The sequence below is a fragment of the Stylophora pistillata genome, chromosome 3 (genome assembly GCF_964205215.1).
Source record: "Stylophora pistillata chromosome 3, jaStyPist1.2, whole genome shotgun sequence".
Taxonomy (NCBI): Eukaryota; Metazoa; Cnidaria; class Anthozoa; order Scleractinia; family Pocilloporidae; genus Stylophora; species Stylophora pistillata.
Window position 1 is genome coordinate 40,443,465 of NC_142521.1, and position 13,987 is coordinate 40,457,451.

Consider the following 13,987-nt stretch of genomic DNA (forward strand, 5'->3'; position numbering starts at 1 on the left):
TATAAAGGGTTAACGCTTGGGGGGGGGGGTCAGAAGGTTTTAGGGATCACATGGTTTTCAAGAGGAACGGAAGGGGGATCAGTCGTCGCTGACAGAGTTTAAAGGGGGGAACTGAAAAAAGATGACCGCAAAAGGGGGGTATTAGAATAGTGGAGATCGTCCCCCCCCCAACCCCGATAAATAATGACCGGTCCCCTGCAGTAGGAGATAGTACATGCCGCTCTTGAACTGCCCTTTTCTGATATCTTAATTGTATGATGGTATGCTTCTGTGTTTGAGAGAGTAACTTGCGACTCGTTCTAACTTTCCTAACTGATTACAATGTATGTATGTCTGTCTGTCTGTCTGTCTGTCTGTATGTATGTATTTACGAATATTTATAAAGGGTAGCCCAGTTAAGCAAATTGCTAGTTTAAGTAGGGCCCTGTGAAACAATAACACCCACCCATCCCACCTCAGGGGAGGACATCCATCACACAGTAATCTCGTGCGTTGGAAATTAACGTCTCCTACCCCTAACCCTGCTGGAGACGGGGCCTACGGTTTATTCGTCCTTATCCGAGAAGACTAGAATATCCATCCATTTCTTGATATTATAGAAAAGTAGCAAATTCTACTCAGTTATTTTAAAACCATGAATACTGGTCCGGGGCTCGAACCCTCGACCTTCCGCACAACACAATTCGGCGCTCTAACCAATTGAGCTAACCGGGGGGGCGGTTAGCTCAATACATGTCTTGGTTGGTTAGTCAGTTGAAAATGGGATTCCAAAGCCGAGGGATTCAAGGCAAACGAGAATGCTCATCTTCTCTCCTTGATACGTTAATATCATTGATACACTTTCTCTTTCGAACAGCATGTGATCTTACCCCCGAGCCAGGGCCTTGCAAGGCTTACATGCCGAGTTACTTCTTTAATGCCACATCCAAAGCGTGCGAGGAATTTATATATGGAGGCTGTAAAGGAAATGATAACCGCTTTGCTACCATTGATGACTGTGAGAATAAATGCAAAGGTTGGCATTTCAGCTTTTATTATCCTTAAAACAAATTTTGTCATTTCACCGAATTAATAGCGTGGAGCATTTGTCTTTCCCATGTACTGTACTAGTCTTCCCTTTATTGCCAGCGGAGCTTAGATCCGCGAATGCGTCAATATGCGTCTTTGTTTTGGACCAATAAAAACGTTGTAGCCCTGTACTGTTGTCTACAGAGCGTTTCTCCCAATCAGTCCACTTTTCCACACAGTTGTTGGATTTTTTTTTTTAAATACGCTTGATTAGTTTGGCATTATTAACACGACCAGGTTGACCAACTCTATCCATTGGCCAACCGCCTCCCGGTTAGCTCAATGGATAGAGCGCTGGACTGTAGTGCGGGAGGTCGAGGGTTCGAGCCCCGGCCGGACCAACACTCAAGGTCTTAAAATAATTGAGAAGAATTTGCTACCTTTCTATAACATCAAGAAATGGTTAGATATTCTAGTCTTCTCGGATAGGGACGAATAAATGGAGGTCCCGTCTCCTGCAGGGTTGGGGCAGGAGACGTTAATTTCCCACACACGAGGTTACTGTGTGATGGATGTCCTCCCCTGGGGTGGGATGGGTGGGTTAGGACAGCAGGTCCACATCAGCTATTACAGCTGCCAATTAATCAACCTGCTTAAACAAATAAATGAACTTGAACTAAATGAACTTGAACTTGACTGATTGACTGATTGTCGAACTGAATCATTGAGTTAGTGTTCTGTAGATTGAAGGGAACGTTTTCGGTTGAATTATTGACTGACTGATTGATTAGTCGATCGGTTTATTTGTTAAAAGGCTGATCGTTTCTAAAGAAACTGTTTGGGGCTGCGTCGGTGGGGGTAACGAACTAATTTGGATATATTAAAGTTAAAATGGTAAATTTGGCCACCGTAACGATTACAACAGCTGACGTTTCGAGCGTTAGCCCTTCGTCGGAGCGAATGATTTATTTGTTTGTTTGTTTGCTTTTTTTTTTTTCTATTGGTCCTCGACAGCCGAGAAACCAAAATCCGACGATCCGTGCCAGTTGATAAATTGCGATTTCCATGGAGTTTGTCGAGTGAATGACAATGGTGATGCAGTGTGTGAATGTAACACTGCTTGTCCTTTCATTTATGATCCTGTTTGCGGATCAGATGGGAAGAACTACTCCAATGAATGTGTGTTGAAGTCACAGGCTTGCGTCAACCACACAGTGATCACAGTTGTTGGTGGCCCTGCGAAGTGTTGTAAGTTATCAGAGACTCTTACAATAGGGATATATGTATTAGTTGACAGCCAGGGATATACGTATTAGTTGACAGCCAGAGAGACATATTCAAAGCTGTTCGATCATTTGACGGAGTGGAAAAAAAAAAAAAAAATACAAAAATCAGTTGACTTGTGACATCCATGTAGGAAGTATTTGGAAATGGTAATTTGGCGATAAATTTGTCACTGATTATAGGGGCTTGTCTGCCCAACTAACTGATTGACTGATCGACGAATAGATTTATTGACTGACTAATTGATGGGCTGTCTGATTGACTGATTGTCTGACTGATTGATTGACTGTCTGACTAATTGATAGTCTGTCAGACTGACTGTCTGACTGATTGATTGTCTGACTGACTTAGCGATTGATTGATTGACGGACTGTCAGACTGACAGGGTGATTGATAGTCCGACTGACTGAGCGACTGATTGACTGACTAATTGATTGCTTGATTGATTGACTGACTAATTGATTGATTGACTGACTGAGCGACTGATTGACTGACTAATTGATTGCTTGATTGATTGACTGACTAATTGATTGATTGACTGACTAATTGATTGATTGACTGACTAATTGATTGATTGACTGACTGAGCGACTGATTGACTGACTAATTGATTGATTGACTGACTGAGCGACTGATTGACTGACTAATTGATTGCTTGATTGATTGACTGACTAATTGATTGATTGACTGACTAATTGATTGCTTGATTGATTGACTGACTAATTGATTGCTTGATTGATTGACTGACTAATTGATTGCTTGATTGATTGACTGAGCGACTGATTGACTGACTAATTGATTGATTGACTGACTGAGCGACTGATTGACTGACTAATTGATTGATTGACTGACTGAGCGACTGATTGACTGACTAATTGATTGCTTGATTGATTGACTGACTAATTGATTGATTGACTGACTAATTGATTGCTTGATTGATTGACTGACTAATTGATTGCTTGATTGATTGACTGACTAATTGATTGCTTGATTGATTGACTGAGCGACTGATTGACTGACTAATTGATTGATTGACTGACTGAGCGACTGATTGACTGACTAATTGATTGATTGATTGACTGACATTGATTGATTGACTGACTAATTGATTGCTTGATTGATTGACTGACTGATGTCCGGACTGAATGAATACTCGAGAAACTCATTGACTGTTGTTGTGACTGACCGCCGGCTTGCCTGCCTGTATGACTGACTATTATATTTTCTGTGTAATTACCTCCTGGCTCTCAACTTCCCTACGACCGACAACCTCAATTACATGCAAAATGAGATAAGGAAGGCCCTGCCAACTCCCACGTGGTCTACAAAAACTTGCGTGTTTGTTTTATTTCACAATAAACTTAACCCTTCTTAACCCTCGTACTCTATTCCATAGCATCAAGAAGGAGGAAATGCCAAACTTGCCCTGCGCGTTCAAGCCTCTTTGCCCACTTTTGTGAAAACGACTTTGGTAAGTCAACACAAATGGTTTGTCTAAAAGAAAAAAGGCTAGTCCAATATTTAAAGGTTTTTTTTTCCCGGCACTGCAGGGAAGGGTGTTTTATTAGAGTAATTTAATTCGGCTGTAGATATTTTAGCGGAAATAAGAATTACAACCTATGTTGCTTATGATGACTCAACGTTTGGATCTATAAAATGCAACCTAACATTTTTTTTTTGCAGTGATCAAGGGCACGTTTGAGAAGATCGAAAACGAACCAGATTCTGATGTGTCTTCCTTGATGGTACGAGTGACTGGGGTTTATAAGGGCTCTGATTCGTCACAGAATAAACTTATCAGGATCTCTTTCGCTGAGGACTTAAACAGGTAATTCTGGGAAGAAAATCAATGCCGTTAAATCATGTTGGAAAATTAACACGCTACTAACGATCTTCAGTGATTATGGGGATTGAAATGGAGCCCAGAAGTGCCTATTTCACACTTGAGAGGAGGCGGGGGGTCTGTTCTGATTGATAAGTTCAACACTCTGATTAACTTTTTCATATCCCTTTGTAGTGTTCCTTTGGTCAATTTATTTGAATAGAGATTTCGTTAACCACCTCAAATGCTCTCACATGACATCCCCATAAAAGGCTGCAAACAAATTACTGGTATTGTCACCCAACGATAGTGTAGTGACTTCCTAAAGAGAGCTTGTTTCATTGTGTTGCTCTTTGTTTCGTTTCATTTTGATGTTCTTTTTTATTGTTTTTGTTTTGTTTTTGTTTTTGTTTTGTTTATTTGTTTTTCTTATTTATGTATTCCCTCCCATCAGTTGCTTTTGCAAAGAACTTGGATTGAGTAAAACAGTTGTCATAGCAGGGACCGTGACAGATGATGGAGACTATCTGCTGGACGAATCAAGCTACGTGCGTCACGCCAGCAAACGCTTGTTGAAGAAAGTTCAGGAGCGCACAAAGCAGGACAGATGCAGAAAGATGAAGAAACAAGAGTAGTCATGGCTGTGTGACAAGTCTCCTTTGTAGCTGGTTTTAGAAATGCCCCACAACGCCCCGCGCGTTACGTGACATCCTGAGACAGTTGCGAAGGAGACCTAGCCATGATAGAAACCAAGAGAACCAGTAAATCAGAATGAAACTTGACATGAGTTAGAGTAGAAATGTGATACTCCCGGATAAATTTCAGCGATTTACGTAGTGATACTCTTTGTGGAAAAATATTGATGTTTGATCGCAAGTAAAGCATTCTAGTTTTTAGCATTTTTTTGTGATCGTTTGGTAGGAAAGGAATTTTTTTTTAGAAACGTCAATTACTTGTGATTTTTAAGAAATATTTTTGTATTTTTGTTGCTGTAGTTTACCTGCATTTCAACTGGACTGACATCTTGTCTTGAACGTGTCATTGCGGTAGAACTCTTCCATACACTGCAAAGTATTCTAGCTCAAATGGTGCAGTTTCCAAATATGGAATTGTCATGGCATTAATTCGATAGATCTATATCTTTTTTGTGTTTAAGTGTGCGTGTGTGTGTAAGTGTGCGTGTGTGTGTGTGTGCGCGTGCATATACATATGTGTGCGTTTGTAGTGTCCGTTTGTAAACAAGGGGGAGATGACAAGTAGCAATTGTTTCCCGGGCTTGTCCTCGTTTATTCGATCGGCCGTGTTTTATTTAGAATCGCATCACTTAGTAAAATCTCGCCTTCTGATTGGATAACGAAGCGAGGTATATAACGTAGAATTGCGTGTTGAAAACGAGGCCAAGTGATATTGTTTCGCATCTACTTATACATAACAACTATAAGTAATGCTATTTTCTTTTCCTTTTTTTTCCCTTACTTTTATTTAAGCATGCGATTCAATGAAAATCTGCCACTCGACTCGTGAATTCCGCGTTAAATTCGTGTGATATCGGTTTTCTCGTGTAATTTAATGCAGAATTCACGAGTTAAGAAATGTGTTTTCCTGTAGAGTTAGAGTGGACGATGGCGCCTCTCCCCCCACCCCTCCCCCCTACTGTTTTTGGACGGTCGTTAACCCCTTTTTGGTTCAATGAAATATATGAAGTTCATATATTTTGAACTGCGGTATTAGATACATATGGTGCACGATCCTCGCAGTAGATAGCGCTATTTAAGCAATAGCGAAAATCAGACCTGAAAAAATTCAGGCCTGAATTTTTTCAGGTCTGATTTTCGCTATTGCCTAAATAGCGCTATCTACTGCGAGGATCGTGCACCATATGTAACCCCTTTTTGTTCAAACTTTTTTACTCATGAACCTACCGAATTAAAGATCAAGGGTGGTTGCTGTGGTTTTCTCAAGAAAACACTGAGCACTCACTTGCAAATGGTAAAATCCTGTCAAATGTTAATTTACATTGTTATCATAATTATATCGATTATTTTGATTATAGCAGACATGTTTTTTTCTTGGAAAGTAGGGTGATGAAGTGTCACTCGATTAGCTAATTTTCAACGCCTTCGTTGGACTGATTGTATCTTGAGAAATGAGCGCAATCAATTCAAGATCCAATTCGCCGTTGCTTATTAATGAATCAAATGAACAATGCTCGAGATCCGATGAACAATCCACAAGTAATTACAGGCAGGTGTCGTGTTCTGCGATTGGCTAACGCAACAGCTGTCTTTAACCACCTGAGTCAACTGTCATCGGAAACCGAAGGCACTACTGCCTCAAAAGCACCTCGCGCCTAAATATGGACGCCGCTAAGGTCTTCTTCCTCCTTGTGGTGTGCTTACATGGAGGTTTGTCTACAGAGAGAAAAAAATCGTTGAGCAAATGTAAGGAAGGAGAAGGTTCATTTTATGATCTCTCTATCAACGATATTCATGGCTTGAAAGTTCCTGACACAGTCTACAAAAATCACGTCGTTCTGGTTATGAACGTCGCAACCTTCTGAGGTTTAACGATGCAATACAAACAATTGAATGAATTACTACAAACGTATAGATCAGGAGAAAACAGTAAATGTGGATTCAGGGTTCTTGCTTTCCCTTGCAATCAATTTGGTCTTCAGGAACCGGGAGAGAACGCGTACGAAATTTTAAATGGTCTGAAATATGTTCGTCCAGGCCATGGTTTCGAATTAGATCGTAATCTAAAAATGATGCAAAAAATTGAAGTGAATGGCAAGAAGGAAAGCAAAATATTCACGTTTCTCAAGGTAAGTCGGAGCCAGAAAATAGAGGATTATTTTTAGTAAGATCCGACGAACCATATCGAGCAGTTCTTAATTATTGATCCACTTGAAATGAGAGGAATTGCCAGGAATACTCTGATCAGTTCAGTTGAATCAAATTGAAAGCTTGTAAAAGTTCTTCACAAAGATTACTGCAGTAAGAGAATTCCAGTATCTTTTTTCCTTTCGTTGTAAAACGGGTTCAATTAAAGTGTGCTCATTAACTGCCGGTCTACAAAGTAAATGTACCTGTTATTTTCCATTTTCCAAAGCAGGATAACAATTACAAATGTGGGTGCCTTTTTTAATGTATGCTCACATTTCCATATATCTTTCAAAGTGATCCCGAAATAATTTCATTTTTGTGCTGTTCAGCTTTTCAAATACTGCCTAAAATCTTAAAACAGTTTTAAACTCTGATTGACAACTAGCGGCGAACCTTTGTTTATCTTAATTGAATGCATATTTTTAAAATATCGCAATTGTTTTCGAAATACAAGTTGAAAAACAGTGTGCGAGAAAGCCATTTCGGTCGAAGTTTACTTCTTTTATAGAAATACTGATCTTTTTTCTCCAAATATAAAAAACCTGAGACTATATTTGAGATTACATCCATAAAGGGGCTTTAAATACGATCATTCTTAGTTATGATGACATCTTGTAAGTCGAAACTTGAGCGATTGATAAGACAAAACCAAGCGAACTGTCTTGAAAACTGAATTTGGAGTAGCTTTGATTTGAAGGCAGCAGGCATAATCAAGAACCAGGTTTATCGTTTTGTTTTGTTCTTTTCATTTGTTTGTTGTCTTCTCTTTAAAACATATTAACACAATACTTTGGTCATCTTCCCTTGGAAAACATACTCAAACTTCTCGTGCCTCCCGGAAGATACTTCAGTATGGGTCCAAGAGAATCATGACAATAGTTAAAAAGTAAAAGATATTTATCACATAGCTTTATCAGTTCTCTCCAAAAGCTCATTCACATGTCGTTTGTTAGAAAACTAGTTTCTCTCATATCTTAGGATATCCTCGTGGATGAGAATATAAAATGCATTAAAATCCCAAGAATAAAAGACCAATTTCCTCAATCACATCTAAGCGATAATGCCAAGCGGACAGAGTGGAGTCCGATTCGATCAGCAATCGTACGTGTAATTATAATTGACAAGACTGATAGATCTTGAAGGACTACTCCAATTTCTTTTATAACATAACCAAAGAAAGGCGTGCGCTCTGATTGGTCAATTCAGCGTTCACCATTTGCCCATGGGTGTACGCTGCTGACGTGAGCAAATGCAAAGACTATTTTTCCGCGCGCGCTTGTTTTTTCTGGTCACGTAAGATTTGTCAAATAAAAGGAAACTCTCGCTACAATGTATCAATGTTACGTTATAAAACAAATGGTAAACGCCACAGCGTACACTATTGAGTTATGGATGCACTTGGGAGGTTTGCTAAGCACTCAAGAAGCTAGAGTCGCTCTCGGCTATCGCCTCGCGCGACACTTACGCTCCTTTCGTGCTTAGCAACCTCCCACGTGCATCCATAACTCAATAGTGTACGCTGTGGTGTTTACCATTTGTTAATAAATTTATAAAGTAGAAATCATACTGAAAGGTGATGGAGTGAAGACCTTGAAACATTTTCTGCATTTTTTCACTAGAATGAAACCTCAGAGCAATAGGAAGAAAAAAATAGGGATACAGACCACTTTCATAAATGGCTGCCGGATTAATATTCTTTTGTTTAAATTTAAATTAGCCCTTCTGGCCTCGTTCTCCAGTACAAAATTCAAAAGAATACATTATCTCAAGTGAGGCCAGAAGGGCTAATTTAAATTTAAACAAAAGAATATTAATCCGGCAGCGATTTATATGAAAGTGGTCTATGATGAAGTGATTATATGAATTGCGAAGTTTGATAACTTTATTGATAGGATGATGTCCAAATATTTTTTTTTTTTTTTTTTTTTTTCAGAGCCGATGCCCGGCACCAGATAATTTTATCGACGATGCTGACAAGATAAGTTGGTCACCAGTTAGAAACGACGATATAACATGGAATTTTGAGAAGATTCTTATTGACCACAATGGGCAGCCATATCGACGATATACACCCACAGTTGAACCTAAAGAAATTACCCAGGATATCGAAAAACTTATAGGACAATGTGAGGACGAAACTGCGGAATAAATAATAAGGCTGGGATGTTCAAAGATGAGTATTTAACAGAGAAAATTCGAAAAACTCCTCTCGTTCTTTTTAAGTCTCGATGGAATGACAAGCGGGCCAGAAACTGTATCTTCAGGTGGTCATGCTTCGAAGCGAAGGTCTCGGTCGAGTTGAGTGGTCTTCAATTCATTCAGCCCCTCATAAGGTTGAGATCGCACTAAATCGCGACTGTAGTTGGAATGAAAATGGTCAAATAAAAAAGGTTATTACATGTACAAAAAAATAATAACAATGATAATAATAATAATAATAATAATGATATCTAGAAAAAGCAAGAGATTATACACTATTAAGTTGGACGAATGAGTTTTAACTTTTTAGTCACCAGCTCACTAAAGACCTCACGCGGGCTTTAATTTACCAGGAGCTCATCACCTGACATGACTCTGCAGCCGTTCTCTGAGGCCTCAACGACTTCACGTCCCTTCCCCTCCCCCCCCCCCCCCCATCTCTTTTCGTATGACATCCCGAATAGCAGCTGTGATGGAGATTGGCAGGGCCCGTGACTGCTGAGGTCAAAATTCAAAATAGATGGGGTTTTCAGCGAGCCTGAAACAAAATCCAATCGCAGGGCTTCAAAAAGCTGGTGCCTGCTGTTTGGGGTTCTGGTTCATGCTCAAGACAATTTATTTCATCATAGCTTTAATTTTGATGTTACAGTTCTTCCCGCTTCCTTGATTACCTCACCCGCATCTGCCTTTCTTGTCTCGCAATAATTTCATAACCTTTACGCTTAAGTTAAGGAGTCTCCTGTGATAAGGAACTTGACTTCTGTGGATTGATTGAGGCTAAACACTACAGGAAACGTATTACTGTTTCCTTAATTGTTAAAAATCATAGAAACGTATCATTGTTTCCTTAATTGTTAAAAATCATGCTACGACATCAAAGACTTCAAAAATTGTCAAAAGTAAAAATTCAGCTATGGACGCCGCTGTATTTCGAAACTGCGTAGTAACCAGTCCAGCTCACGTCTCATTCCTAAGTGCGATATGTTTGAACAATCATATGATTTCTAGAACCGCAGCTGTTTGAGAACCAATTCTCCGAAGTCCTGCAAGTTTTAGCAAAGTCATTGAATTATTTTCAACATGGCAGCCACCGGCTCTAGTCGACTTTTTTGTACATTTTGAACCAATTTTCGAACGTTAACATTACTCTGTGGAATCTTGTTATAAAAAGCGGGTATGAAAATCATGTGGTTTTCGGAGTATGTTTCTCTGTCGAGGCCCCTCAAGGTGTGGCATAACTTTGATACTGACCTCTCACTCCCACGGACCTGGACAGTGTCGAATTTATGTTGCCATTCTGCGCTAAGAAAGAAGGCAAACAAGACACTAAGAAGTGTTTAATCTCGACGCCAAAACTAAGAGGATAGCATGGGAAGGAACATTTTCAGCTCGATAAGTTTTTTTCTTTTCTTCTCGATGTTGTTAATTGATGCCTCCCTTATCAGTTAAAATTTCAATCAAATAATTTTATGTTCATTCCGCCCAGAATCTTATTTTATTTTTTCCCACCCACTTCCATTACCTACAATGCTATTTTTCGGGTAGGGAATGGTGTACACTATATGTAATTTAAGTGGAAATAACCTTTAACATAATTGTCGATCACTCGACAACTTTATACTAATATTGCGTGACGTGTGCTACCAATTCTATTTGCAAAGTGAATACGTTTGCGTGACGAAAAGTATAAATAGCAATAGCTACCAAGCCTTCTCGCTTTCTGTCGTTTCTTAATCAGAGTTTTTTCTTCTGATATGAATACTGCAGTACAGCTTTGGGATGGGCAACTGTCTCTCATAACAACTCCTATCCCCCATGTTTCAGCGCCAAATGAGGTCCTCGTGAAGGTCGCTTTCTCGGGAATTTGTGGCACTGATCTTCATATTCTCGCGGGGGAGTTTCCATCCTCAAAATGTGTCATCTTGGGACATGAATTCGCCGGAGTTGTGAGCGAAATTGGGAGCGCTGTAAAGAGAATTTCTGTCGGAGACCGGTAGTATTTCCAATTCTTGTTGAGTATCTGATGCCAAATATTTAAATTGTGTCTTTGATCATTTCAACTTCATCGATGATGTTTATTTTATGTTATCAAAGTAAACTTATTTATGATTATAAGAAGACTTAGAAGCGCGCTACTTTATTGAACACAAGCTTGCTCGTAGATCGCGATAGATGGATTTGAAAGAACTGCTGTTGTTTGAAAATTGAATTATTGAGGCAACTAGATCAATTTCTTGCCATGAATAATTTACATAGTGTGTTTGGCCCCGAGGGGTTTCCTCGATTTTTTATCAAGATCGTTTAAAACATATCTACTCTAATGATTTACTGTGTCAAATTGTCAAATCAGTGAAACATCTGCTTGCCAATTAATTCTTTTTTTTTTTATCATTTCGTCGAATTTTTTTTTACTTTTGACCAGCATGTACAAATTTCAATTTCTTTTATGAAATTTCTGTTCAATTACCGTCATTAAATACACTTCTACACAGGATATTCAATATGGTTTTCGTCTATACAAATGTGGCAGTACATTTAACCCTTTAAGCTCCCAAGATCTTATTGTGAATTCTCCCCTCTTGCTGCAACACATTTGTTGTAAATGTTAGTTACAAGAATTTGGTGTTGGATCAATGAATGAATGAATGAATAACTTTATTGACGTGTCAATCGTTCTAGTTTTTACAAGTAAAAACTAATTGGGGACACCTACTACGTAAACTAAACTAATAATTATAATAATAATAAAAAGAAAAACTCTATACAAACAATATAAAATTGATAAAATTAAGTTTACATAACTCACAATTTTCGCAATTATTTTTCAATATAACATTTGATAGGTCAAGGACTCTGACTTGATTTTTAAATGCAGATAACAACTTCTACCTGACAAGTTTGAGTATTCTCATTATACTTGTTTGCTGGATGATATATGAATGTTATAAAGAGAAGTTACATGTTTATCACTTCTGGAAACTAAAGGGTTAGCTCGCATGAGTCATGTGAATCATACAATTTTAGACCATGAAGGGCTCACCCTTATGATTATCACAAGGTTGAAGACATAATTTTTCGCAGGATCCTCAGGGCAACTTCCACAGTATGGTGGTTGTGATCTTACAAGATAATGTTCTGTTCTTGCATTTGTCAACTTTGGCTAATATACTTGTGTTGTTGTAAAAAGTGCCTTGCAAACAGTCACTCTTTATTTTCCTAGAAAGGTTGGGAAGATCAGAGAGATCTGTTGGTAAACCAACCTAGGGTCAATTTCTGTCAAGATGTGGTTGCATAAAAAATGCTTTGAGAAATGGCAGGAGGAGTTTGTAAAACCAAAATTTTTTTGAGTTGAGTAAATCTGGGGATATGATGTTAGCCTACAGTGAAACATATCCTTCGAAAGCCTGTTCATTGCTTTTATGCAAGAGATTTGGTGAAGCATACAGGAGACCTGTTCTGTATCCAGGAGACTCCCGAATAATCCAGGAGAGTTGGCATGTATGCTGATGTTTTCATGTAAATGATAAAATAGATATCAGTGGTGTGCAAAGTAGTTCTAGGAAAAATAAACAACATGTTTAATGAAAAATCTATCTTTATTTCAGTGTGGTCGTCAATCCAAACACAAATTGTGGTCGATGTTCATTTTGCCAGAAAGCTCAGCCCCATTTCTGTAAAACTGGTGGTATCCGTTCAACAGTTGGTATTTGGCGTAACGGGGGGTGGTCTCAGTACTGCCGTGTTCCTGTGGAAACTGTCTATACCATTCCACCACAGATAACTCTTCGTCAAGCTGCTTTGGTTGAGCCCTTTTCTTGTATAGCTCATGGCTTCGATCTTCTGATGCCATTGGCAACAACATCTGATATTCTTATCTGTGGTTCAGGAATCATTGGACTATTGTGGGCTTCTTTACTTCACTTTCATGGTTACCGAAAAGTTACCATAAGTGAAATTTCAGAACGGCGCAGAAGCCTTGCAAATGGAATGAATGTTGGATACCAAGTTGTACATCCTGATGTTTTGGTACACAATGCAAAGAAAGCAAATTTGTCAGGTGGTCAAGAATGGGGTTTTGATGCTGTAATTGACTGCAGTGGAGTGCCAGCAGCCATTGAAGAAGCTATTAAGTGGTTGCGCTGTGGAGGAAAGATTCTTGTCTTTGGATGTTGCCCAAAAGGTTCTTCAATTAAAATTGATCCTCACATAATGTATGCCAAGGAATTACAAATTATTGGGTCACACATCAATCCCTTCACTTTTCCCAAAGCCATCCAGCTTGTAAAAGATATGGCAGAAAAATATTTAAATTATGATAGGTTGGGAATCTCTGTTTTTGATTTGGCAAGTTACCAGTCAGCTCTAGATGCTTTGTCAAAAGCAGAAATTTCCAAAGCTGTTTTTGAAATGTGAATAGCATTTAAGAAAAGATTGAATATTTTTTTAGTTTCTATTGTAGGAAAAAAAAACTATCATTGTTTTAATGGTGTAACAAGTTGCGCAGAATGTATAATGGTTGTAAAAGGAGTTCAAGCTATCAAAACAAATGGATATCACCCAAGATACTAATGGATAAACAAAGATGGGTACATTTTTAGTTTAAATTGTCTGAATAAAGAAACGTCTTGGGTGTGGGACTTAACCCAACTGAATATTATTTATTTATTTCTTCAATCATTTAAAAAAACACTATTGAGAGAGTTGAAAATACTTGCATTTCTGAAACTTTTGATCTGATCTCAAAACCACCCTTTTTACTGTTTTATCAATATAATTTATCTAATTGGTTT

The 13,987-nt window shown here is 38.6% G+C and overlaps 2 protein-coding genes and 1 pseudogene across 4 annotated transcripts in view; all 3 read left to right on the plus strand.

Annotated features, from left to right (window-relative positions):
* The window catches only part of LOC111343971 (uncharacterized), a 44,775-nt gene extending 39,763 nt beyond the window's left edge, over nt 1-5,012 (plus strand). Inside the window, exons 42-46 of one of the 2 annotated variants that reach the window (XM_088755403.1) lie at nt 857-1,015; nt 2,023-2,256; nt 3,688-3,762; nt 3,975-4,119; nt 4,568-5,012. In XM_088755403.1, coding sequence (XP_088611529.1) covers nt 857-1,015; nt 2,023-2,256; nt 3,688-3,762; nt 3,975-4,119; nt 4,568-4,748 — 794 coding nt within the window. In that variant the 3' untranslated portion in view covers nt 4,749-5,012. The remainder of the gene's footprint in view (nt 1-856; nt 1,016-2,022; nt 2,257-3,687; nt 3,763-3,974; nt 4,120-4,567) is intronic. The other variant, XM_022951175.2, reaches the window with a different exon arrangement.
* Nucleotides 5,013-6,297: 1,285 nt separating this feature from the next.
* Nucleotides 6,298-9,418, plus strand: LOC111343967 (glutathione peroxidase 2-like; annotated as a pseudogene). The gene is made up of 2 exons (XR_015999421.1): nt 6,298-6,937; nt 8,932-9,418. The product of XR_015999421.1 is annotated as a glutathione peroxidase 2-like (transcript).
* Nucleotides 9,419-10,912: 1,494 nt separating this feature from the next.
* Nucleotides 10,913-13,849, plus strand: LOC111343963 (uncharacterized). Its single transcript, XM_022951165.2, has 2 exons — nt 10,913-11,190; nt 12,803-13,849. The coding sequence occupies exons 1-2, from the start codon at nt 10,952-10,954 to the stop codon at nt 13,608-13,610; spliced, it is 1,047 nt and encodes a 348-aa protein (XP_022806900.1). The 5' UTR covers nt 10,913-10,951; the 3' UTR covers nt 13,611-13,849.
* The last annotated feature ends 138 nt before the right edge of the window (nt 13,850-13,987 follow it).

Bases quoted from the DNA above. Each gene is read 5' to 3' on its own strand.
- LOC111343963 (XM_022951165.2), top strand. From the start codon at position 10,952: ATGAATACTGCAGTACAGCTTTGGGATGGGCAACTGTCTCTCATAACA. The intron at 11,191-12,802 runs GTAGTATTTCCA...TCTTTATTTCAG, and splicing joins AGAATTTCTGTCGGAGACCG to TGTGGTCGTCAATCCAAACA.